At 44.4% G+C, this 26,687-nt stretch overlaps 1 protein-coding gene across 1 annotated transcript in view; it reads left to right on the top strand.

Moving 5' to 3' along the window:
- SEMA5A (semaphorin 5A) overlaps nt 1-26,687 on the top strand; it is a 332,779-nt gene that overhangs the window by 127,729 nt on the left and 178,363 nt on the right. The window contains exon 4 of the mRNA XM_004380268.1: nt 24,032-24,094. Coding sequence (XP_004380325.1) covers nt 24,032-24,094 — 63 coding nt within the window. The remainder of the gene's footprint in view (nt 1-24,031; nt 24,095-26,687) is intronic.

A 26,687-nucleotide genomic window follows, 5' to 3' on the forward strand; every position in this document is an offset into this window, starting at 1 on the left:
CCCTCTCAGCTCACACAGGGACGTGTTGTCCTCGCCTTCGCTCCTAAATGTTATAGTGAACGTACATTGTAACGAGAATCCAAGGTCAGAGGGGTCTCAGATCCAAGACTGCCTTCATTCCCCTCCTTGGGGCTTGAAACAAAGGATCGTTTACTTAGTAGTCTTAACTCTGGTCCCTCCTGTACCCCCCACTTACCACACCTCACCTGCTTCTCGAGGAAGCAGAGCTCTGGAATGGGTGATGCGTTCGATATCACGCATTGGATAACGAACATTTTCCTTGTGGTTCAAGAGCTGTGTTCGTTATTCCTCCCGTCTGTCAGTCTGTAAGTCCTTCTGAGCACCATCCTAACCCTTCGAGGTTGTTGCTGTTTATCTCCTCCATTATCCAGTGAGGGCAGGTGAGGAAAGAGAAGTGAACAGCCTTGACCTGATCACGTAGCCACCATTCAGTCAGCTCACTGTGCCCCTGATGGACCCAGGGCTGGGAGAACAGGGCTTCAACGGTCTGTCACAAATAATCCAGTGAGGTTTTTGATGTGGCCCTTGAGCCTGCACTGGAGAAGACGGACGGACAGACCTGCCTGGAAGCCTCTGGCTGCCTCCTGCTCAACTCTGGGTCTGCGTTAGGTACTGTATAACCACTCCCCAGCTGAGCCAGCTTCATCAATACCGTTTTAACCCAAACAGCAGGAGTTACACCGCACAGTAAAATGCCAGTCCTCGGAGCCTTTTAAGAATTTAAATGAGTATGCAGAGTTATGCCCCAAACTAGCATGTTGAGAACCTATTTGAAGAGAAGAAGGTAGGCTTATAGCTTCTTCTCTTGAGATTCTTTCCAAATCGGCACTGATAACTGATCTCCCCACGGTTCCTCCTTGGCTAATGTGAATCTCAGCAGGTAAAAAACAAAAAACAGGTGCCATTGAGTGGATTCCAAGTCAAGGTGACCCATGTGTATCAGAGCAGAACTGTACTCCATAGGGTTTTCCTTGGCTGATTTGTCCAAAGCAGACAGCCAGGCCTTTCTTCCAAAGTGCTTCTGGATGGAATTGAACATCCAACCTTTTGGTTAGTAGCCGTGCACATGAACCATTTATACCAGCCAGGACTCCCCAGCAGGTGAAAACCTTACCCTTTTTGCCCTGGGTGCCAGCCATACTTGCTGGCTGCCAAGGTGTTACTGAACTCTAGAAGGTGGGTCCTTGTCCGGGGCACTCAGACTTGCCAATTATCTGGACACGGGCCTTTGAGAAAGAGAACGTAACTTTACTGCGATGCGCATAGCAAGGGTGCCAGGAGAAAGCTCCTCAGAGCTGACTCCCCGAGCTCTGGGGAAGCAGGGCTTATATGTGATTTGGGTAGTAAGATGGCGGCCGCACAGGCGTACCGGGGAGGGAAAATTCTAGAAGGTAGCCAGGAAACAGGAGGTGACATGGTTCTTGTTGGACCTCTCACTTTGGAATAGGGTCTGGGTGATGATTTTCCTTCTGATTCTTTCCACCTGTTGCTGCGTCCTCTGTTGAAATCAATTAGTGGTCACAGCTGGCCCTTCTGCCCATGGGGTCGGGCAAGATCTGGCTTGGGCTAGTTTAAGGACTAATGGAAATTGACTGACATTCGTATGGTCAGGTTACAAAGGAGTCATCTGCAGCCTCCAAGGAGTGAAGTGACAGGCACCAACCCTCTGCTGGACTCATCTCTGCCTTGTGGGCCTCTGTCACTGTCTGCGGAGCTGTCTAGAGACTCTCATGCTCTGCTCACTTGGATATAACCACCTCTGATCCTCGGGTTCCACAAAAGAAGGAGCAGTTATTTCATGGGACATCTCGTTGGTTCCCCTCAATGCTGCTGTGATCAGACATCTGAAATTGGAAGGAGTTCCAGGGGCATTTTGGATGGTTCTAGAATGGTTCTGATCCCTAGGGGTGTCCATGGCCAAAGTGGGGAAGAGGCACTGGGGCTTCACTTACTCAAACGTTATCCACTTAGCCCATCTGTCAGTGATCAGAAGGTGGCCCTGGAAGGAAGGAAGGGTCAGCTCTTCCTAAGGCCGTTGGCAAGTCTGAGAAATGCTGCAGTGGAGATTGTGCTCTGTTTTCCAGGAGTGTGAACTGTCCCACATTGTCTCGATCTCGATGTTGTGAAGCCCAAGCCGTGAGTCTCTTGTTAGAGTATGTGTGGTGCAATTAATTACTTTTGTGTGTGGCCTTTCTAGCCATGGTCTTGTAACTCCCACCCAGGTGATTGGGCAGGACTGTGTGACAGGGTAATTATGGCCAACAATGGGGATTGTTCAGTTTTGCTTTAAAAGAGAGCCAATTCCAGAGAAGAGAGAAGGCGCCCACCACCACCAAGGAAGAAGGGACCAGCAGGAGAGACCCAGAGGCAGGAGACGGCGTGGTGGGTTTCCCGGCCCATGGAGAAAGAAAGCTGAGGGCCTTTGAGCAGAGACTGAGGGCCAGGGAGAGGCATACCCGCAAGCACAGCTGTGAAGAGGCTGTCCTGATGGAAGAACTGTGTCCTGAGTGTTCCTCAGCCTGAATCGTAACTGTTAACTTCCCTTATAATAAACCCCATAATCATGAGTACTGTCCATGAGTTCTGTGTAGCCACTGCAATGAATTATCGAACCCAGCAGAGAAGTAGAGAGTGCTGTGTGAAGGACAGTTAGTGTCAGAATTGGTAAAGATGGCCGAGAGAGGAGGCATGTCTGACCCCCGCCTCAAAGGAATCAACCTTGGGCTATTGATCTTGGTTCTCCTTCCCCTTGTGAAGTTAGAGGAGGTCAGACATCGCCCCCAAGCCATGTTTATAGTAGGTCATCTCCCACTCTGAACAAGGGTCTTTCACCCAAGGGTCTTTGGTTATCCATAGTCACAGCTGTGGCATTGCCAGGAACACAGCCTGGACCCGGATTGCCACACGGAATGCAGATTTATGGTATCATGGGCTCTTATGAGTGACTTCCTATTCCATTCCCTTCCCTAGTAAGAACAAAACCAACAAAACAGCTGAGTCACACTTGCATCAGATATCCTTCTTGTTTCCAAGCAAAGAAGAGTACAAGGATAAAGACAAGCAGTGTTGTGTCTTTACCTCCAACTCCACTTTTTTCCTGAACAATCGAATTATTTTTTCATACCACTGTCTCCATGGTGATGTACTGATCTTGGAGAACAAGACCTTCTGTCCAAAGCATTGCAAATCCTTTGACAGTCTCTGTCTCGGCTAGTGGAGTCCCTGGGTGGTGGAAACAGTTATCGTGCTCGGCTGCTAACCAAAAGGTTGGAGGTTCGAGTCTACTCAGCAGTGTCTCAGAGGAAAGGCCTGGTGTTCTACTTCCAAAAAATCAGCCATTGAAAACCCTGTGGAGCACAGTTCTACACGTAGTTCCCGTGAGTCAGAGTCAATTGGATGGCAACGAGTTTGGTGGCCTCAGTTAATGGCACCACCTTTCTACCCACAGTGTCTGTCCCCCTTACTCAGACTTCCTGATTTCAGCCCCCAGGCTTTATCTCCTTGGACTTCCTCTAGCTAAAATCCTTATTGTTTTCTGTTCTCCCACAAATTCAATCGTTTATCCTCAAGTTATCTTTCTAAACAGATAACTGATCTAAACCCACAGGCATCTGATCATCTTTGGCCTCAGCTTCTCCGCTGGCTTTCTGACTGGGGGCAGTGGTTTGGAATGCCCTGTGCCTCAGTTTCCCCTGCCTCGGACTGTGGTTAATAAGTTCCCACATGTCACACACTTAGCACAGGGCCTGGTACACATGGCAAGTGTCTCAATAAGTGTAAACTGTCCTATTACTTTACGGCTTAAAACTCTTAGATGTAAAAAATCCCACTTCAAACCATGTCCTACAGGAGGCTTCAAGGTCTGGCCGTTTCCCAGCTTCCAGCTTCACAGCCCACAGACTCCCTCTGTTTCTGGGGACTTCAGCCAGACAAACGCCTGCAGTTCTCTGAACACGGGATCCCATTTCACTCCGCACAGCCTTTGTCCACGCTGTACCTGTTTCCAGAAGCTTCTACCCCTTCCATCTTCTGGAAGAACCTCCGAACCTCCATTGTTCCTCCTTCCCTTCTCAGACGGCTTCTTGCCTGAGTAGCTGTGTGGTGCCCCGTCCTCCCTGCCCCAGTGTTTTCCTTCCACGATCGTCTTACCTTATTATATACACTTGACATGGGCTCATGCTGCATCAGAATCATTCACGTCTCTGCCCCCTTTGTTAGAGCCTCTAAAGGCAGCAGGCTTTACAGAGGATCACGTTGTACTCCAAACTCTTGTAATAACTGCTGGTGGTCGTCGAGTTGACTCCAACTCATGGCGACCTCATGTATGTCAGAGTAGAACTCAGCTCCATAGGGTTTTTGGAAGTAGATGGCCAGGCCTTTCTTCCGAGGTGCCTCTGGGTGAACTTGAACCTCCAACCTTTTGGTTAGCAGCCGAGCACGGTAACCATCTGTACCACCCAGGGACTCCCTGTCCTATAATAGGTAGTTAGTAAATCTTAGCTGAATTAGTCTATGAGCTCCACTGGACTGCGTATGAACTTGACTGACGAGTTCACACAGCCAGCTTCCTGGTGTCTCCTTGGCATAGGATCAGTCAGCGTGATTGCGTCAGCGTGGCAGGGTTTCTAGCCACATTTCATATATTGTGAGTTAATTAATATTAAACCATAGATAAGCTTCAACGAATGTCCTGAATGTGGTTGGACACTGGTGAACAAACTTTGCTTTTCCATCTTGGGACTAGTATACCCTGATGATTTTCACCACTGATGATGTGCAATACAAACACTATTTCCTACTGCGAAGGGTTTCCTTTCTCCTGAGCTTCCACCTTATTTAAAGGAAAAGTGGAGATCTGCAGAGATGCCCTGGGCGAGTTCTGGAAGCGGCCAGGGTCCTATGTCTGGAGAGGATGAGATGCAGGTCCTGGTGGCACGCTTGGACCAGCTACCCCCATTTTTTTTACAGATTCAATTAAAATTGGATAATTAAGCATTGTGTGTTGGTTGAATCAGCTGGGCTGTGCATCAGTATGAACACAAACCTAGCAAAGTATGAATGACTTTTGTCATAACACCATCAATGGTAGACCAATCAAAGTGGCTATAAGTAGACTGATCATGTCCTTGGAAATGCAGATAGAATGATGAGCATATGGAGGGCAGAGATAGATTCCAAACCCAGAAATCAGTTCTACATTAAAAAGCAATTAAATATTTAATAATTTTGATCTGAGTGTACGTGTGTGTGGCTAGAGTTTTCACAGTGACAATAATCCTGAGAAAACAATTAGGAGACCTAATTATCCGCGATCGTAATGCATTAAATCAGCTGTCCTTGAGTGAGAGCAAAGATGAGGGCATGCGGGGCAGCACGGAAGTTATCCTATTTAGAGAAACAAAGAGAAAAGAAAAACAGCTCTCTCAATTATGCAGCCTCATCAGACCTGTAGGCCCAAGGAGGTAAGGCGGATGATGCTGTTGCAGGACTTAGTCCAGAAGAATTAGAGCTGTTTTAGAGCGTGGTTGTCCTAGAAAATATGAAATTGAGATCCAGTCCTGCCGTAACCTGTGCGCTGGCGTAGGGAAGAACGGTTGCATTTTTACAGTGCCCCCATGTGTGACCGTGTGGAACTGTGCTCCATAGGGTTTTCAGGGGTGGGGTTTTTGGAAGTTGATCGCCAGACCATTTTTCCTAGTCCGTCTCAGTCTGGAAGCTCCACTGAAACCTGTTCAGCATCGTAGCAACGCGCGAGCCTCGACTCAGACGGGTGGTGGCTGCGCGTGTGATGTGTTTGCCGAGGATGGAACCCGGGTCTCCTACGTGGAAGGCGAGTATTCTCCCACTTAACCACCAATACCAGACGGAATGTTGCAGACAGTGGGATTATATACACACTCGTCCACACAGGCATGCATGCAGGCTCTTTGTTTTACCTCTTGCCCTTTGATATAGTTTTATTCCAAGTGGGTTTGGGTAATTATACAAAACTGCAGACTGATGGACCATTCTCAGTGAAATTTACCTGTATGTTGTACATGCCTTTGAGAAGCTGGGGGTGGGGGCAAGCTAGCCAAGACTGTCCAACAGTGGCCGGGTAAGGAATCAGCATTGAAATCCTAACAATTTTTTTGGCAATCTTGATAAAACAGGCATCTCTTCAGCTGTAATCATTCTGTTTGCCCCAGAGCTTTTTACAGACGGTAACCCACTCCTTCTGACAACTTTAGAGCAAGGAACCCTGGTATTTCGGTAATGCTTTGGAAAGGCCCTGGTGGCGCAGTAGTTAAAGTGCTTGGCTGCTAACCAAAAGGTCGGCCACTGGAACCCACCAGCTGCTTCGTGGGAGAAAGATGTGACAGTCTGCTTCCATAAGACTACAGCCTTGGAAACCCTCCGGGGCTGTTCTATTCTGTCCTGAGGGGTTGCTGTAAGTCAGAATTGACTCGACAGCAGAGGGTTTGTTTTTTTGGTTTATGGAAAGGCAGGGAGGCATGAGGAGTCTGGGAGGTCCCGGGGCCCAGTCACGGCAGAGGCTGCATAGCCCAGGGTTAAGGGCATAAAGCTGGACCCAGATCTGGGTTTAAATCCGAGGTCATCCACTTCTTAGCTCAACGGCCGTTGGCGAGTTATGTCACCCGTTCCCGCCTGCTGCGTGGGCTGAGTGTAACAACAGCACCGTGTCCCGCGAAGTTGAGAGGAGAGTGAGCTGCGGTGGCGGAGGGAACTGGCCGCCTGCTCACAGAGCCGATCATCCTCACCTCTGGACCGGACTCTCTGGACTCCGTCCGGGATGTGCTGCCTGCGGCTCTTTCGGCTGCTTTGTGTCCCACATTCTCTGATCGGTCTTCTGTTGGTGTCTTGCTTCCCTAAATGCCCCCGGCCCTTGGAACCTGTCAGCTCCTGATTGGTGGAGGGCCTTCAGCAGGACACGCTCCTTCATAGATGGGGTCTGCGGCAGCCCCAGTGCCGATCAAAGGGCCGGGCAGTGCAGGGTTACAATCGCAGTCAACGCCTGAGAGAGAAGATCTGAGTCACGCCCTCCATCTTCCTCAGAACTGGCACTAAGTACCCTGTGCCTCTGCCTCGCTGTCTGTCTGCCTCTTCCCCGTGTGTGTCTCCGGGTCTCTTCTGCTCTCTTTATTACCCAGAGTAATTAGGGTTAGAACCCACCCTGTCCTGATATGACCTCATTAATACAGGGTCATACTCACAGGTATGGAAAACAGCCCAGACCGAAGCTGTTGCTGCCGAGTGGATTCCGACCCATAGGATTTCAGCACATATTTGGGGACACAGTTCTACCTGTAATAGTTGTTTATGGAGAAGACTCCCTCCCTCTTCTAGGTTGGAGGCAGAATAAATATTAACTTTATAACTGGATATTTTCAGAATTTTTCTGTATACGTGAAAATACAACAGAAACGCAAGATTAATAAGTGTGAAAAACTTAATCTCGCCATTCCATTTTTCTTATTCTTTTCTACGTATACACTTCAACGTCTTTAGTTTTGCTAAATGTCCTGTAACTTGAGAGTTATAAATTCCCCCTCATTTCTCACTTCCATTTATGTCATTGTTCTTTTATATCATCTCGTTCATATGACTGAGAATCCAGAATCCCGAGGAAATAAATCGTACATTACAAAGGAACTGAAGTATGTTTGATTCAAAAGTGTGATAGTCAAAAGATCGTGTGAATCTGGGCTTTCAAACAACTGTTTGGATATTTTGGAAGTAGGTTTACTGTCCTGTTGTGGTTTTCTCCAAATGGGAGTGTAAAGGCAGCTTTACTTTTCTGAGGCTGGACTTACCGGTGAGGGTGGGAAGAAGACAGTCCCGTATCACGGATGGCAGTCTAAACCAAGACTCGGGGGTATTTAGGGGTTTGTTTCATATTATGGGTTACATAGACTTAAGAGGACCCTGCCCACTTGTTAATGGATGGAATTGTGTCCCCTAAAAACCTATGCTGAAGTCCTTACTCCTGTACCTATAAATGTGGTTTAGAAATAGGGGTTTTCTTTCGTTATGTTAATAGGGTCATACATAGTAAGGTGGGTCCTAAATCTAATCCCTCTGAGTGGTGTTTTATAAGAAGGGAAGGGTGACAGGGAAATAGAGTCACACACAGGGAAGACACCTGTGACAATGGAAACAGGTACATCTACAAGTCCAGAATTGCCGGCAGCTACTGGAAGCTGAGAGAGATAAAGAAGGGCCCTCCCGCAGAGCTGACACCTGAATTCGGACTTCTACCTCCAGAACTGTGAGAGAATAAATTTCTGCTCTTTAAAGCCGCCCACTTGGGGTATTTTTGTTCTAGCAGTGATAGGAAAGTAAGATACCACACACATCCATCGAGTCAGGGGTGTGACTGTTTGTCTCGCAGGCAGCAACCCTTTCAGCCTGCGTTGGCCCTCCCACTCCTGAGTAGCTGCCTCCTGTCCCCTCTTCTGCGATGCCATTGTCCCTGCTTGCTGCAGATTCTCAGCATCTACCCATAGGTTGCCTGTGGCAGCCCCACCTGCCACCCAACGCTCACCCCTCCCCCACTCTGCGTTCCATACCTGATCACACTCCCAGAGAGCTCTTGCTCTATCACTAACCTTACTGCCCCATTATCTTGCTTAAAATCTGACCCCTGGCTTTCCTTCAATTCACGAAAAAATCTGAGCTCCGTGGCACGGTTTGCAAGGCCCATCCTGAGCCCCACCGAACCAAAACCAAACCTGCTGCTCTGGAGTCTGTTCTGCCTTGTCTTAGTCATCTAGTGCTACTATAACAGAAATACCACAAGTGGATGGCTTTAACAAAGGGAAATGTATTCTCTCACAGTCTTGGAGGCTAGAAGTCCAATCCAGGGGAAGGCTTTCTCTCTCTGTCGGCTCCACAGGGAGGTCCTTATCATCAGTCTTCCCCTGGTCTAGGAGCTTCTCCACACAGGGACCCCTGGTCCAAAGGATGCGCTCCACTGCTGGTTCTTCTTGACTGGTGGTATGAGGTCCCTCTCCTCTTTGCTCACTTCTCCCTTTTATATCTCAAAAGAGATTGACTTGAGATACAACCTAATCCTGTAGATTGTGTTCTGCCTCATTAACCTAACTGCCTCTAATCCTGCCTCGTTAACATCAAGAGATTAGGATATATAACACATAGGAAAATTATATCAGATCACAAAATGGAGGACAGCCACACAATTCTGGGAATCATGGGCTAGCCAAGTGGACACACATTTCTGGGGGACACAATTTGCGCAGTTGACATACATCTTTGGGGGACACATTTCAATCCATAAGACGACTCATAACAATGTTATGTGTTACAGAGCGGAATTGCTCCATAGAGTTTTCTTGGCTGTAATCTTTACAGAAGCAGATTGCTAAACCTTTCTTCCAAGAACTGCTGTGTGGATTCAAACCACCCACCTTTAGGTTAGCAGTTGAGCACAAACCATTTGCACCACTAGGGACCTGCCCATAGGCTCATAAACCCACGTGCCTCTCCATCCCTGCGCCTGTGACTTCTAATCCCTCTCCTAAGACAAGCATCCTTCCCCTTCCAGGGTTTGCACACTCTGAAGCCTTTGCTTCTCGTAGTCACCCCCCTCCATTCACTCACTCACCGTCAACCCCTTCAAGACCCAGATCAGGCCATGCCCAACTGAGGAAGCTCCTGGTCCCCAGCACCAGCTGGTCAGGTGTCCCTCCCCAGTGCCCCAGGTCACAGCACATGCCCACTGAGAGCCCATGGGTGTCAGGGACACGTCTTTCCTGTTTATGGGAACCAACTCAGGTGTTTGGCAGAAGCATGGAAGGGGATTCACCCACCAGGTGACATTGAAATGATGTGAGTGTACACGTGTGGCTGTAAGTCATGTTTGTGTAAGCCTGTATGAGTTCCCTCTAGCTGCTGTAACAAAGTGCCACAGACTTAGTGGTTTACAACAACTGAAATATATCCTCCATAGTCTGGAGGCCAGAAATCCAAAATGAGTCTGATAGGGCTGACGTCAAGGCATCGGCAGGGCACGCTGCCTCCAGAGGTTCGAGGGGAGGGCCCATCTCTGCTTCTTCCAGATTCTGGAGGCTGCAGGCATTCCGTGACTGTGGCTGCATCACTCCACGCTCTGCCCCCACCTTTACCTGGCCTTCACCTCGTTGTCTGTGCTATCTCCCTCTGCCGCCCTCTAATAAGGATACATGTGACTGCATTTAGGGGTCTCCTGGATTATTCAGGGCGGTGTTGTTAGTTGCCGTGGCGTGGACTCTGACTCCTGGCAAGACCCCATGTGTGTCAGAGTAAAACTGTGCTCCATAAGGTTTTCAGTGGCTGGTGTTTGGAAGTACATCGCCAGGCCTTTCCTCCAACGTGCCTTTAGGTGGATTTGAGCTACCAATCTTTTGACTAGTAGTCAAGCTTTTAACTGTCTGTGCAACCCAGGATCTCCATAACCAAAAAAAAACCCAAAACCCACTGATGTCAAGTCGATTCTGACTCATAGTGAACCTGTATTACAGAGTAGAACTGCCCCATGTGGTTTTCAGGCTGTAATCTTCATGGGAGCAGGCTGCTACTTCTTTCTCCCACAGAGTCACTGGTGGGTTCGAGTCACTGACCTTTCAGTTAGCAGCTGAGCACTTAACCACTGCACCACCCGGGCTCCTTAGAGATTATCTAGATAATCTCCTCATTTAAGTAGCCTTAGTTTAATCACATCTACAAAGTCCTTTCTTAACCTATAAGGTAGCACAGGTTTTAGAGAGAAGCTGTGGTTAGTTGCCACCCAGTCGGCTCTGACTCATAGCAACCTTACGTCCAACAGAAGGGAGTGCTGCCCCAACCTGCGCCATCTTCATCCTTGCTGGTACTTTTGAGTCCCTTGTTGTGACCATTGTGTCATTCCATGTCATGAAGGGTTTTGGGAGTAGGGGAGGTCATTATTCAGCCTACCATCATGTCCCCTCTCCAGACACACAGATGTGTTTCTGGGCTCTGAGTCAGACATAGAGCCGTAGGTAACTAATTTATACTTCAAAATCAATTTCTTCGTAGGAGATTGGGTAAAGCTACAACACTTGGCAATTCATTGCCAATCCTGGCTAACCAAATAGGATGGAAGAGGGGAGACTGAGCGGTGTTCACCTCAGTTTGTTGTGAAATTATAACAAAAATGGTCTGCTTTTAATCACGGGGCCATAAATATCAACAAACCACCAACTATTATTCTCACACTGGAAACTCTTTTGGACTTTTTTTTTTTTTTTCTAGACAAAGCTCTTCCTTATCAAATATTTTAGGGATAATGATGATAATATTTTATGGTTTCCCATAAACTGGCATGTAAATAAACTGATTATACTATGAAGAGAGACAAAACATTTGAAGAAATAAATGACAAAATCACACAATTGCTGTTCAATGCTGAATTATTTGCTTTAATAAGATCAAGCAGATATTCATAAAATTCTGAGAAGGTTGAATATTATCTGGGAAATGGATATGTCAGTAATGCTCATTAAGTTCTCATTTAATGTCATTCTAATGTTGTACGTAGTATGTTTCCTGAGCAGTACATTTATCATTGGTTATGCATTTTATTTAAAATAAGAGAGAAATATGGTTGCTCATATGTACATGAGGGACAAATTTTAATGTTCATTTCCCTCAGCTGAAAACAAAAAGTTATGGAAATAATGCTGAATAAGGCTCATAAAAAGGGGTTTCAATATATCTTGAGATTTGGCAAATAGATCAATATGTACACGAGCTGGAAGCAAAATCAGTCTTTGTGGTGGTAATGCTCTCAGGAAGCCAGCACAGAGAACTTGAGTAATAAATAAATTCTGAGTTGTTCAACCAGCATAGAATAATTACCCAGTAAACATTTATAATCTGGGTTTCAGAAGGACACCAGCGACTCTAATCCTATCTCAGAACTGCGGAGAAAAGTGATCAGGTATGAAGTGCTGCTTGTTTTCATCAGACAAGTAGGCAAGATTCATTGAAAAGCCAAAAACCAAAGTCCGTAGATTTACATCTGGATTGGCTGTTAAGCTAACAGTTAATGTCAGATGTCTTTATTAGGATTTAGCCAGAATATACAATAAGGAGGACTCGAACTGATGATCCCAATATAGGTGACCTTACATTCCAAGAAGAGAAATCTAACACACCAGATCACAAATGGAATATTTCTCTTGAAAATACGAAAATTTTTATTCACGATAATAAATTAAAATTCTAAGCCAAATAGAGAATTGCAGGATCTCAGTGTCTTCAATTTGCATTCATGCTGTGATTGCCAGCGTCTTTTTCTCCAACTGCTTCATGTTCCCTCAAAATAAAAACCTTGGATCTTCATATTACTTGGGACGGGCAGTCCCTATTAAACCCCCTAACTCGTATCCTATGGCGGGGAAACTCACTCCTGTATCAGGGCTAAGATGGTTTTTCTTTATTTCTTTATTTCTTCTGACGGCGCTAGAATGTGATTTTCAGCAGTAAGAGTTTTTTTTTTTTTTTTTAATTGTAGTAAGTTTAAAAATGTTTGCCATTTCAATACTTTTCACATTGTCATGGATTGAATTATGCCCCCCAAAAATGTGCATATCAGTTTGGCTGGGCCATGAGTCCCAGTATTGTGTGGTTGTCGTCCATTTTGTGATTGTAATTTTATGTTAAGGAGGATTAGGGTGGGATTGTAACACCCTTACTAAAGTCACATCCCTGATCCAATGTAGAGGGAGTTTCCCTAGGGTGTGGCCTGTACCACCTGTTGTCTCACAAGAAATAAAAGGAAAGGGAAGCAAGCAGAGAATTGGGGACCTCATGCCACCAAGAAAGCAGTGCTGGGAGCAGAGCATGTCCTTTGGACCTGAGGTTCATGTGCTGAGATGCTCCCAGACCAAGGGAAGACTGATGCATCACAAGGACCTTCCTCCATAGCCAACAGAGAGAGAAAGCCTTCCCCTGGAGCTGACGCCCTGAATTTGGGCTTGTAACCTATTGGACTGTGAGAGAATAAACTTCTCTTTGTTGAAGCCATCCTCTTGTGGTATTTCTGTTATAGCAGCACTAGGTGACTTATACACACGTGTAATTCAGTGCCATTAGGTACGTTCACCATGTTGTGCAACCATCTCCACTATCCATTTCCAAGAGCTTTCCATCACCCCAAGAAGAAGCTCAGTACCCGTTCAGCGGTGACTCCCCATCCCTGTTCCCCCCGGCCCTTGGTAACCACTGATAAGCTTTTGTTTCTATACATTTGTCTTTTTTAGATATTTCGTATTAGTGGGATCATACGAGATTTGTCCTTTTGTATCTGACTTATTCCACTCAGCATGATGTTTTCAAAGGTCACCCATTTTGTAGCATGTATGAGGACTTCATTTCTCTTTATGACTGAGTAATATTCTTGTGTGGAGATACCACTTCTTGTTTATCCATTCATCTGTTGATGGATACTTGTGCTGTTTCCATGTCTTGGATATTGTGAATAGTATAAGAAAGCTTCAGTAACAGCCACACCACAAACATTCTGTTTGCATCCATTTATTCCACAGCTGTATATTGAGTTCTTATTTTGTGCGAGGCATTGTTCTAGATGCTGAGGATACATCCACCTTATGAAGGCATTTCCTGGACAGACTTCATTATACCCAATTGTTTATCCCTCTGCTTGGTCAAAGTCGTACTAAGCATTCCATGACAATGTGCTGCAACTTGTAACTTTTTTTAAAATTTGGAACACCTGCATGTCAGTGTCCCATAAACTTTCTAAATAGTCTTAAAAAGCTCAGCTCAGTCCAATATTTTTCATGAAACCTCTACAATCACCTTATTCTTTGTGGGCTATCTCTCCACATGCTGGATAAAGATTTCATCAGTCAAACATCTCATTTTAATTTGAGTGAGATGTATTACCTCGTTCATTTCTAGACAACACCACAATTTCTGTTGGACATCACAGATAGGGTGGTATCTGGATAGCATCAGTTATGCGATAAAGGATATAATTTTATGTTTTAAAAGAGAGAAAATACGACATTAGAAACAGTAGTTTTCCCCAAAATCCATTTGGAAAATATGAAATCAGGCAAGCTAGTCCCTGAAAAGTCAGTCTGCTCTGAAGCCATCCCTTTTATTCCATGCCTGGTTGACTTTGAATTGGGTTCCTCATATGCTAATATTTTAGGAAATTTACCTATAAAAATAGTCATTTCTCCAGTAATTGGATTTTTTTTTTCATTAAATTTAGGCTTACAAAATGGAAAATATGTCATTTTTCAAACCAGTTCCACTTGGACCTATGAAAAGCATTTCTTTGAACTCTTCAGCCAGGAGCAGCTGCTCTTATTCACCTGCTTCTCATGTCCCTTTTAATAACGGCAATTTTTGAAGGGCAGCCATTGTTTGGTAAACCAGTGGCTGAAAATCGCCATCGTGGATTATATGCCAGGTTTTATAATGCCCTTTGATATTGGACCCTCTTTTGATGTACTCTTTTCAGAAAATGATCACAGTGGGCTTCCTCCATGTTCAAGAGAAGGTGGCCACTACTTTGTCTTTCTCTGTTCTTAGGTCAAGTCCTGTTTGCTTCTGTAAAAACGTAACTTCTGAACTGTGTTTCCTGGAACCACAAGATTCTAAAGCTGCTTCAGGGATTCCATATGTTATAGATGTTTTTATCCTAATATTTAAAAAAATCGTGTGCACCAGTGTGTCATATACCAAATTTTAAAGTCTTAAAACCATCAGTGAATTCACTTTTTGTTTATTGGTTTATTGTAGAGCATGGAATAAAGTATTTGTGGCCATTGAGATTATACATCTAATTAACTGAGATTCACTGATGGCCTTTTTTTTTTTTTCTCTTAAATGCACCATTATAACTATTTATATAGATCAGTATTATAGTTTCAAAACTTAAGTGAACGAAACAAATGGAACTAATTGGATACTGAGGGTGCTGTACTCTGGTCTCTTGGCTTCACACTTCCCAAATCATTTCAGGTTATAGATTTTCATTGCTAAGATACATTTAATATAATAGAGCTTTTATCCTTTACTTAAGATTATGGGTAAGAATTTATTTAAAGAAATAGGTGTGCTGCAGCAAACGTGTGAAGATTTCTCTTCCCAGAGCAGTGGCCGCTGTCATGCTCCTCTCCCCATCGTCTGGGCGAAGTGAAGTGCTCAGAGGAGGAATCGTTGACGGGTGGTCACCACAGAAGTGCAGCTCAGGGTAGACGCCCCCGACCGTCTCAAGGGCTCTGAAACCTCACCTGCCTACTCCACATCCCGGAGCCCACCCCCAAGGCCATGGATACGGGCTATCCTATATGCTTTCGTTTATTCAGCAAATGTATGTTGAGTGACTGTTGTGTGCTGGGCATTGTTCCAGGTGCTAGGGATACATCAGTGAGCCAGGGGGCCGAGATGCTGCTATATGCCGTTTGCCTCCTAGTAGGGAGAGAAGGATAAAGAGCAACAGGCATAATGCATAAATAAATGATAATATGCATCAGCCAGCTGGGCCCTGGTGGCGCAGTGGTTAAGAGCTCGGCTGCCAACCAAAAAGGTCGGCAGTTTGAATCCACCAGCTGCTCGTTGGAAACCCTATGGGGCAGTCCTACTCTCTTTCCTACAGGGTTCTGTGAGTCAGAATCAATTGGATGGCAACGGTTTTGGGGGGTTTATACATTAGACAAAGACAAGAGCTACGGGGGCAAAGGAGAACAAGGTAAGGGGGTCAGGAAAGCTGGCGGGGACTGGGGAGGCAGCTGCAGCTTTGCACATGTGGTTTTGTAGGTCCCAGAGGCAAATCTGTATAAAGTACTTAGCTCTGTAGTTGTTGTTGTTAGGTGCTATCGAGTCGGTCCCGACTCATGGCGACCCTGTGTACAACAGAACAAAACACTGCCCAGTCCTGTGCCATGCTCACAATTGTTGCTGTGTTTGAGCCCATTGCTGCAGTCACTGTCAATCCATCTCGTTGAGGGTCTTCCTCTTTTTCTCTAGACCTCTGCTTTACCAAGCATGATGCCCTTCTCCAGCGACTGTTCCCTCCTGATAACATGTCCAAAGTACATGAGGTGAAGTCTCACCATCCTTGCCTCTAAGGAGCATTCTGGCTGTACTTCTCCCTAGACAGATTCGCTCATTCTTCTGGCAGTCCATGGTATGTTCAATATTCTTCGCCAGCACCGTAATTCAAATGCATCAATTCTTCTTCAGTCTTCCTTATTCACTGTCCAGCTTTCACATGTATATAAGGCTATTGAAAATACCAAGTCTTGGGCCAGGTGCACCTTAGTCCTCAAAGTGACATCTTTGCTTTTTAATACTTTAAAGAGGTCTTTTGCAGCAGATTTGTCCAATGCAATACGTCGTTTGATTTCTTGACTGCTGCTTCCATGGGCATTGATTGTGGATCTAAGTAAAATGAAATCCTTGACGACATCAATATTTTCTCCATTTATAATAATGCTGCTTATTGGTCCAGTTGTGATGACTTTTGTTTTCTTTATGTTGAGGTGTAATCCGTACTGAAGGCTGTGGTCTTTGATCTTCATCAGTAAGTGCTTCAAGTCCTCTTCTCTTTCAGCAAGCACGGTTGTGTCATCTGCATATCACAGGTTGCTAATGAATCTTCCCCCAGTCCTGATGCCATGTTCTTCTCTATATAGCCTGGCTTCTTGGCTTATATGCTTAGCATACAGATTGAATAAGTATGGTGAAAGGATACAACCGTGACACACATCTTTCCTGATTTTAAACCACACAGTATCCCTTTGTTCTGTTCCAATGACTGCCTTTTGGTCTATGTACAGGTTCCACATGAGCACAATTAAGTGTTCTGGAATTCCCATTCTTTGAAATGTTATCCAAAATTTGTTATGATCCACACAGTCGAATGCCTTTGCATAGTCAATAAAACACAGGTAAACATCTTTCTGGTATTCTCTGCTTTCAGCCAAGATCCTTCTGACATCAGAAATGATATCCCTTGTTCCACGTCCTCTTTTGAATCTGGCTTGAATTTCTGACAGTTCCCTGTTGATGTATTGCTGCAACCAGTTTTGATTTTATCTTCAGGATAATCTTACTTGCATATGATATTGTTTGGTAACTTCTGCATTTTGTTGGATCCCCTTTCTTTGGAATAGGTACGAATATGGATTTCTTCTAGTCGGTTGGTCAGGTAGCTGTCTTCCAGATTTCTTGGCAAAGATGAGTGAGTGCTTCCAGTGCTGCATCTGTTTGTTGAAACATCTCAAATGATATTCCGTCAGTTCCTGGAGCCCTGCGTTTTGCCAGTCTCTTCAGTGTATCTTGGACTTCTTCCTTCAATATCACTGGTTCTTAATCATAAGCTACCTCCAGAAATGGATGAACGCTGACCAATTCTTTTTGATGCAGTGACTGTGTATTCCTTCCATTTTCTTTCGATGCTTCCTGTGTTGTTTCAATATTTTGCCCTCAGGATCCTTCAGAATTGCAGTTCTTTCAGTTTGAGAAAATGCCAAGCGTGTTCTTCCCTTTTGGTTTTCTAACTCCAGGTTTTTGCACATTTCATTATAATATTTTAATTTGTTTTCTCAAGCCACCCTTTGAGATCTTCTGTTCATCTCTTTTACTTCATCATTTCTTCCATTCTCTTTAGCTATTCGACCTTCAAGAGCAGGTTTCAGAGTCTCTTCTGACATCCATTTTGGTCTTTTCTTTTTTTCTATCTTTTTATTGACCTTTTGCTTTCTTCATGTAGGATGTCCTTGATGTCATCCCTCTGTGGTTAGCACACTGCAAAATTTCATTAAATTATGGTCGTTCTTCTGCCCAAGATTTGGTGGCTGGTTTGTGGTGAGGACTGTCTTTTGTGCATCCTCAATCATCACTCCCAGTCTCTTACTTTTATGTCATCGTGTCTACTCCGAAGCTGGATAATTCCCAGTGAACATTTAACAAGTTGAGAAGACCCGGAGGTAGTTATGAAAGTAAGTTTGATTTGGTATTACTATGTAGAAGAAAAACTTGGGCTTTAATAGAGGGATTTTACTTAAGATTATATTTTTTTTATGGGAATCTAAGTTGTTACCTTGTATCTCCTAAGGTAGAATGCAGCTCAAGGACAGACAGTTCATGGAGGTGGATGATGTGACTTAAGTCCTCGTCCAACCCTCTGATTCCGAGGCCACTGGTGGGAACCAGTTAGACTTGTGTATGTTTGACATGGAGTACCCACGTGGTGCAAACTGTTAACATGCTCAGCTGCTAACCGATAGGCTGAAGGTTCAAGTCCACCCAGAGGATGTCTACTTCCAGAGAATCAGCCACGGAAAACCCTGTGACATTGCGTAGGGGGCGCTGAGTTTCTGTTAATGGTGGTGGAGTAATTGGGAAAAGGATAGTGGTGATGGTTGCACAACATGATGAGTGTAATCAACGTCACTGAATTATGCCCGTAAAAAATCCCTGTGGAGCATAGCTGTGCTCTGACATGCATGGGGACACCATGGGTTAGAGTTGATCAACAGCAACTGGCTTTTATATTTATCACGGCTGGAAATGCAAGCATAATGCAAATTCATATTCAAAGTAAACAGATACACTTAATGTCCAGTAAGAAGAAAGACATGTTGAACAGATCCTTCTGAAGTGACTGAATACTCTCCCCTTTGTGTCTCCCGATGCACACCATTCCAACTCCCTTCTGCTCAGTCTCCTTGGTGACACACATCTGCAGCCTGTTGCATGTGGCCTTGGAAGGTAACTGGCAGGGATGCCCATGTCCAGGAGAGCTAGGTCAACGCTTTATTCAAGTCACATGAAAGTCACAGTTGTTTCATGTTCCAATACGTCTGTGTTTTGCTTCTGTTTGAACAAAGCTATGGTCTCTCATTGCCTAGCAATGCGTTTATAATCCCCAAGACAATTTAAAATGCTCCAGCGTCACCAGAAGTTCATGACATGAGACTATGAATGCAAACATTAAAACAAAGCCCTCGGGTAGTTGTGACATTCTGGCGCTGTGTAATTAAACTCGTTTTTTCAGTGTTATCTTTTGCCAGTATCTAATTAGCAAAGCCATCTGCTGAAAAAGTGAGGGTCCATCTGCCTGGCATGTTGGTCTCTTCATTTTTATGGAAAATGCCTGACTTTGCTGGTCCCTGCCTAACTTCTCTGGCTGTGGAATGTGATAATACACAGCTTTGTTTATACACTTTGGAGAAGTGTGAATTTACGTGTATGTACCGTGCACAGAAAAAGAGCCAGTCTTTCTCTTCTCTTAACATCTGATTCACTGCCGACATCACAGGTGTTTATCATCACCTGGGCAGATGTGGGCAGGACGGTGGGGTGTGCTCTGTCATGGAAACAGTGGAGCCTCGTTGCATCACCGGGGTTTCTATGGCTATAAATGGACTTCTGTAAGCCTGCTCGATCTCTTTTTGGATCTGCTTGTAGCTCTGTCACCTTTGGATGTTTGGTGGTTTTGTGAACTCACCGTGAGTGGACCTGGGTAAATTAGCATGTGGCTACCATAACTGTGAACACAACTGCTCTTGTGTTCTCAGATTCAGCGTGACAAAGGACGACACACTGTATCAGAAATCACTACCGGGTGCATGCAAATGCTGTCCATGTATCTGTCTGTCCTTCTGTGAATCATGACGCAGCAGAGTATTTTGCACTTGGTAGGAACTTAATGAATATTTATTCAAATCAATCGGAGAATGAATGCAGGTCCACAAAGCAAAGATTCTGTAAGGTGTTGAATATCACATGTTATTTGTATGCATTTACAGGAAGAAAAAAAACCGTGCCACAAACATGAACCTTTGTGTCCTTTAAATTGCTGGTATTTCAGACTGATTGTCTACAATATTGAATATCCAGATAACTACAAATCGTTACTACCTGTGTGCTGGTGGAACATTCAGTGAAGACTAGATGCTGACAGCAGTGGAGAATTAAGATTCCTCAAATCAACGGGGCTATGAGGCACTAGAAAGAGACAAAAGATGATGAAAATTGAACATAAAAAAGGAGACTCAGTAGTAGAATGCCTTAGCATTTGTTTTGACTACTGTGAAGATAGGTTTTGGTTGGTGACAGGTGTCTTAAAAGGGAGCTTGAAGTCAAGCAGAGAAATGGCTTCTCAAATCAGTAGTGGGATTGGTTCCCAAATTATGATACTTGAGAGAATGGCAAAGAATCTCCATTGAAAATAGAATGAAGATTAATCATCAATGGAATCCAGACTTTCTGGAGCCGTTGAGGCTACGCAAATCCCCAAAACTATTGCCCTGAGATAATCTTTAAACTTTAAACCTTAAACCCAAACTATCGTATAAACCAGAAAATAGCTTATCTAATTATTAAAGTACATGTGCTTTGATAACTGTGCACTTTTAAAGAAATGTCTATGTGAGATCAAATTGACAATGGTAACACAAGAGTGGATTGGAAGCTTAGGGGGCAGTGAGTTTAAGATAATGATGGTGGGATAGTTTGGAAGAGGATAGTGAGGATGGCAGCACAGCTTGAAGAATATAATCAGTGTCACTGAATTGTACATGTAGAAATTGTTGAAATGGTGAATCTTTGGCTGTATGTACTTTCACCAAAATAAAATGAATTTTTTTAAGGTACTTAAATAGAATGGATCTAGTGGAATAAAGGAAATTATGGCCCAGTTCAGATGTAGTCTAATCTCAAATAGGAAAATATGCCCCCCTGAGAAATGTCTGGTACAGGGCAGTGAGAATCCCATTGATGTGTGTGTCTAATGGAAGTGGCTTTTCCAAACCTGACAAGTGAATCAGATGGGTAGGGTCTGATTAAGTGAATGAGCAGAAAGACACTGTGGGATTATATGGAACACGCAATTGTAGGCCATTGGGAAAAGTCACTTTTCCCTACTCTATTCCATTTTAAAATCTGCCTGTATCCAACGATATTGGCTCACTCCACCATCTTTATCGATGGGCAGTTACTCTCCATTCTTAATATAATTTCCTTTTATCCCCTCTTCTGTTCAGGTAGAAAGTAAATCAACAGAAAACATATACAATTATGGTCTTTAATTAGTTCTGGATTTCAATATTGTCAGCGAGTTGCTGATACTGTAATAAAAATAACTCAAGAAAGTAACTTTGTGACTTATAATAACTGTCTTCAGAAAAATCTGTCAGATTTGCCCTATTTTTGCTGTTTTAATAAACTTGTGTGAGCGATTGCTGTTCCCTGGTGTACTGGATAAAATAATCAACTCTTTTTGAAAACTCTCACGTTCATTTTTCTCTTTCTTTTTTCTTCCAATCCTGGACCAATATTTATCTTGAAAATGCAAAGGCTACTTTGGCCCTAGGTAGACTTGAGAAGCTGTTTGTTTGCCATTTCTGCCGCAGGATCTGGACAATTTTGATGACATTTGATAAATATTCTCCTCCACAATCCTGAGGCCAACTTTGCTCCTCATAGCTCTTAGGTTTACTGAAGAGAATATGACTATTTAACTTCCAGCAAGATCCCTAGACCAGTGAGCGCTACTGTGCATCTCTCTGTCTAAAGCATGTCACTGTAGGCTTTTCCTAGTAATTATGTAACACTGATTCCTCCCTGTGATATGTAACGTTAATTCCTCTTGCTAATACAGTAACCTTGCTAAAAGAATATATCATAGGGTGCAACCATTCCGTCTTAAGTAAGAGTAAAGACACAGATGTCTTTATTTAAATACAAACATCAGAGTAAGCTTTCATAAAGAAGGTCTATGAGAGGAAGATCCTAAAAATCAAATCAGAAAGACAGCAATGCATTCATTTTGTCTTTACTTCATGGGGATAGATACTTACACAACTCCATAGTAAGCTCTTATCCCCTCCCTGGAGGTGCCATCACATTTCAGAAAAGTATTTGTCATCTGCTCTGAAATTCAAGTTATGTGTTTACATCAGATGCTGGATACCCGTGATTGAATTCTTGCCGTCAAACATTATTAACAAAAAAACCCAACAGAAAGAATTTCAAAATGCTCTTATCAGATGTTGACACCAACAGTGACAAAAATCTCTAAGTCTGCACGAGGGAAAACAGTTCTGAGTATTGCTTCTGTTTGAAAGACACTTCAGTGTTTCTCTCTGGAATACTTCTCTTATGGACTTGTATTTGCCAAGTAAGATAAGTTACACAAGATGCAGTGTTTCCTGTTTTAATCTCTGTTCTGTAACATTCTTTGGAGGAAAGCAGATACTAGATAATGATGCTAGCCAGACTTTGCTATTCTCCTAAATTTAAGTGAATACAAAAAAAAAAAAAAAATTCATATTCATACTAGGAGGTAAGCCGTTATCCTACTTCATATTATTTGGCATTAGTTTATTTTTGGTTTAGTTTATTATTTGACTCAGTCCAAATTAACGAAAATATTGCCTCTCAATTTTTTAATAATGATTTAACTAGTGTATATCCCTAAGTCCTCAGAAATCCAGATCTAATACTAACACAGACAAGAACCGTACTTGTTTTACCATTCTCGTCTATGTCACTGTTCGGGTTGGAGAAAATAGTCTCCCCCTGTGAATGTCCACACTGTATGATAATAGAAGAGTAACTCGAACCCTTAAAATTGTTTAGAAAAATGAACCAAAATCTCAATGTATAGGCAATTAACATCTGCAGTATATCGGCCATTAGTATAGACTTTCTTCCTCTGAAGTGAGCTTTTATCTTAACTAATCACAGATTCTATTTTTGATTCCATTTGTGAGTGAGCATTGGACATGAGAGAATGCATATCCGATTGGCCAGCATGAGATACCTTTGGTAAGTCTGAGAAGAAATCATTGAAAATGGAGGCTCTAAATAATTAGCTAGAGCCTGGTCGAGCAGTGGTTAAGCGCTGGGCTGCTAACCGAAAGGTTGGCAGTTTCAAACCCACCCAGCGTCTCCACCGGAGAAAGACCGGGTGATCCTCGTAAAGATTATAGCCTAGAAAACCCTATTCTGTCACATAGGGTCACTATGCGTCAAAATCAACTCGACAGCACAGAACAACGGTATGGAAAATACTGGTATTGGTTGGGGGGTTAGAAGGTATGCGGTTTGCCTGAGCTATTTATTAACTGGCTGTTCATCATTTATATATGTATCCTGGGAGTGAGGGTATTCAGAATCATTCTTACTTCATTATCTATGAATATTTATAATTTGCACAGTATGAAAATGTAAAAGTTTAGATGAACATCTCGATCGTTCCGTCTGGAGGCCTCTTTCAAGCATCCTCTAAGCACTGTGGGTTAGTCCGTGTTCTTTGACTTCGTGGAGCCACAGTTTCCACAACAAGCAGCAGTCAGGAATGCACTGCGTATTTCTCTTTAGCAGTAACTAGATGTACATATCAGGGCGCAGTGGTGGGTCAGTGGTAGAAGTCTCATCTTCATTCAGGAGATCGGGCTCGATTCCAGCAGTGTACCTCATGTGCAGCCACCTCCCGACGGTCGGTGGAGGCTTGCCTGTTACTATGATACGAACAGGTTTCAGTGGAACTTCCAGATTAAGACTAGGAAGAAAGGCCTGGCGATGCACTTCTTAAAATCAGCCAATGCAGATAAATCCCATGGACCGCAATGGTCTGATCTATAGTTGATCATGGGGATGGCGCTGGCCTGGGCAGCATTTCGTTCCACTGCGCTTGGGGTTGCCATGAGTTGGGGCTGATTCGTCGGCAGCTAACAAGAAGTTATCTAAATGTCACCATGATTATCGTTGAAAAGCAAATATTCAGTGGGAGATACCTTTAAAGCACCTCATCTTAAAGCTGGATATAAGCCCCTATGGTTGAACGTTCACTTACTGGGGGTACATTCTACATTAATGTCACATTGTTGGTGCCTTGGTGGGCCCACGTTTTCTAATCTGATTCCCCAGTGCCTTATTCATCTTTCCCCTGTATTTTCTCAGATCCATACTGACGGCTGTTACTTGGTGTTTCCCACAGGCTGTGCAGTGGGAGTGCGATGAAGCTACCAGGAAGGCCTGCTACAGCAAGGGCAAGTCCAAGGTAAGCGGGCTGTATGGAAAGTGTCGTGATAGGTAAGTTCCTCCGGGTTGTGGTGTCGGGTATGGTGAAAAAAAGAAAGATTCAGAATGTTCTGCACAGTCAATTCTCAAGTGCTTAACCGTAAAATTAACCACCACAACCAGTCAGTTTCCGAGAAGGCTTCAGACCATGAGAAAGTCAGATCCAGTTTGTGCTTTTGTTTACTAGACGAAGACATGATATCAGTTGGATATGATCTCCTTTGGAAAGAAAAGGGCCTGAGTTTTAAAAATAGTATATTTATTTCCCCCAATGATACCCCTTAGCTAACTTCATAAAGTACTTCTATGATAAATAAAATTATTGTATCAGAAAATTATCTGAGATTTTTTCTTGTCAGTTTACCCTCATTTATCTTGTATAGTAAGTTCTCGCACTCCTTTCATGCTAAATTCTCCATGCCGGAGTTTCCAAGGAAAGGACCGTTTTAGCAAAGATTGGAGATGCGTGTCTCGAACCTGTTTTCCTGAAGTGTTATACGATTGGCTGGTTCGATGAGAGGCTTCATTCGTTGCCTTCCGAGGAAGAGGGGAGCTTACACTTGATCACATTGGGGACATTCTGCTGCAGCCGATCGGTTGCCCCATCAGTGTCTCATTCCGTTAGTGACCTTGGGTTGTTAGAGCTTGCACCTTTCCGATGGTGAGCTACACCGCGGGCTGCAGAAGTAAGAGCGCACACGAAGACAAGCAGAGAGGTCTCCCGATCCAGAGCCAGCAGCAGCCCGTCCCCTCGGGCGGGTAGCCGAGCGCAGTCCCAGGCCCCACCCGGACCCACGGAATCACAACTTGCATTCACACCATCCCCAGGAGACCTGTAAACTCACTGAAATCTGAAGAGCGCCATCACATGAACACTACCCAGAAAACCTAGTTCCGAATGCGCATGCAGGAATATTAAAGAACAGCTGCATTACAGTGAAGATTTATACAGTATATTGTGATATAATAATAAAATCGTAACAATGACAGTGATGGTGATATCGTTGTTAGGTGCCGTCAAGTCAGTTCCGACTCACAGCGACCCCGTGTACAACAGAACGAAACACTGCCCGGTCCTGCGCCCTCCTCACAGTCATTGTTATGCCTGAGCCCATTGTTGCAGCCACTGTGTCAATCCATCTCTTTGAGCGTCTTCCTCTTCTTTGCTGACCCTCTACCTTACCAAGCATGATGTCCTTCTCCAGGGAATGGTCCCTCCTGATAACACGTCCAAAGTATGTGAGATGGAGTCTCGCCCTGTCTGCAAATGCCCGATCTGTAGCTGATCATGACGATGGCACAGGACCGGGCAGGGTTTTGTTCTGTTGCGCACAGGATCGCCATGAGTCAGGGGCCGAGTCTGTGGCAGCCAACAAGCACAGACTACTCCTGAGATAGAATTTGGTGCATGTAGCAGAGCTGTGTGAGCAGGGAGTTCTGTGCACAGAGTGCTGTGATGCGTTTACGTGGCATTCCAGGCAGGGCTGGTCCATGGCTGCAGAGGGACACCGAGGGCTCTGTGCCCTCCGCCCCTCGTTCCTTCTCTTCATTCGGCATCTCAGCTGCTTTCTTAAAATGGCAACTGTTGTGGTTTGAATTGTGTCCTTCAAAAGATGTCCCAAAGTCCTGGCTCCTATAACTGTGCACATGGCCAAGTGCGGAAATAAGGTTTACTTTGGTTCTGCTGATGAGATCAGACCGGAATAGGGTGGATCCTAAACCTACCCCCCCTTCTGAGTGGTGTCCTACAAACGGGAACAGACAGACACAGACAGGGGCAGACGCCATGTGGGGAACCATCTCAAGCCAAGGGACGCCAAGAAGCACTCGGCTACTGACAGGGAAGGACCCTCTCCTAGAGCTGATGCCCTGATTCAGACTTCTAGCCTCCCAAACTGAGACAATAAATGTCTGTTCTTGAAAGCTGCCCACCTGCTGGTATTCTGTTACCTGGCAGCACCAAGAGACTAAGACAGTAACCGACACAGTAACCATGAGGTGGGGGACCAGCTGACCCAAGGAAGGTAATATGGCAGCCCTCATTGGAAAGAGGAGCGAGGCTACCTCTCCCCAACCCTCTACCCTCTGCCCAACTCAGAATTCACGTGACAACTCCCATCTCACTGAAACTTCCCAGGGACCAAATCAGATAACCCTTCAGAGAGTCAGGTTGACGAAAATATTGCTGATATTGTTGGTTGCCTTGAGTCGGCCCTCACTCCTGATGATCCTGTGTATAACAGAACAAAATGTTGCCTGGTCCTACACCATCCTCACGATCACTTCCATGTTCAAGCCCACCATTACAGCTACTGTGTCCATTCATCTCACTGGGGGTCTTCCTCTTTCTTGTTGACCCTCTGCTTTACTAACCATGCTGTCCTTTTCTCGTGATTGCCCTTTCCTGACGACGTGCCCAAAGTAAGTGAGCCGAAGTCTCCCCATCCTCACTTCTCAAGAGCACTCTGGCTGTACTTCTTCCAAGAGTGACTTGTTCGCCCTCACTTCTAAGGAGCATTCTGGCTGTACTTCTTCCAAGAGTGACTTGTTCGTTCTTCCGGCAGTCCATGGTA

The sequence above is a fragment of the Trichechus manatus genome, unplaced genomic scaffold (genome assembly GCF_000243295.1).
Source record: "Trichechus manatus latirostris isolate Lorelei unplaced genomic scaffold, TriManLat1.0 scaffold00072, whole genome shotgun sequence".
Taxonomy (NCBI): Eukaryota; Metazoa; Chordata; class Mammalia; order Sirenia; family Trichechidae; genus Trichechus; species Trichechus manatus.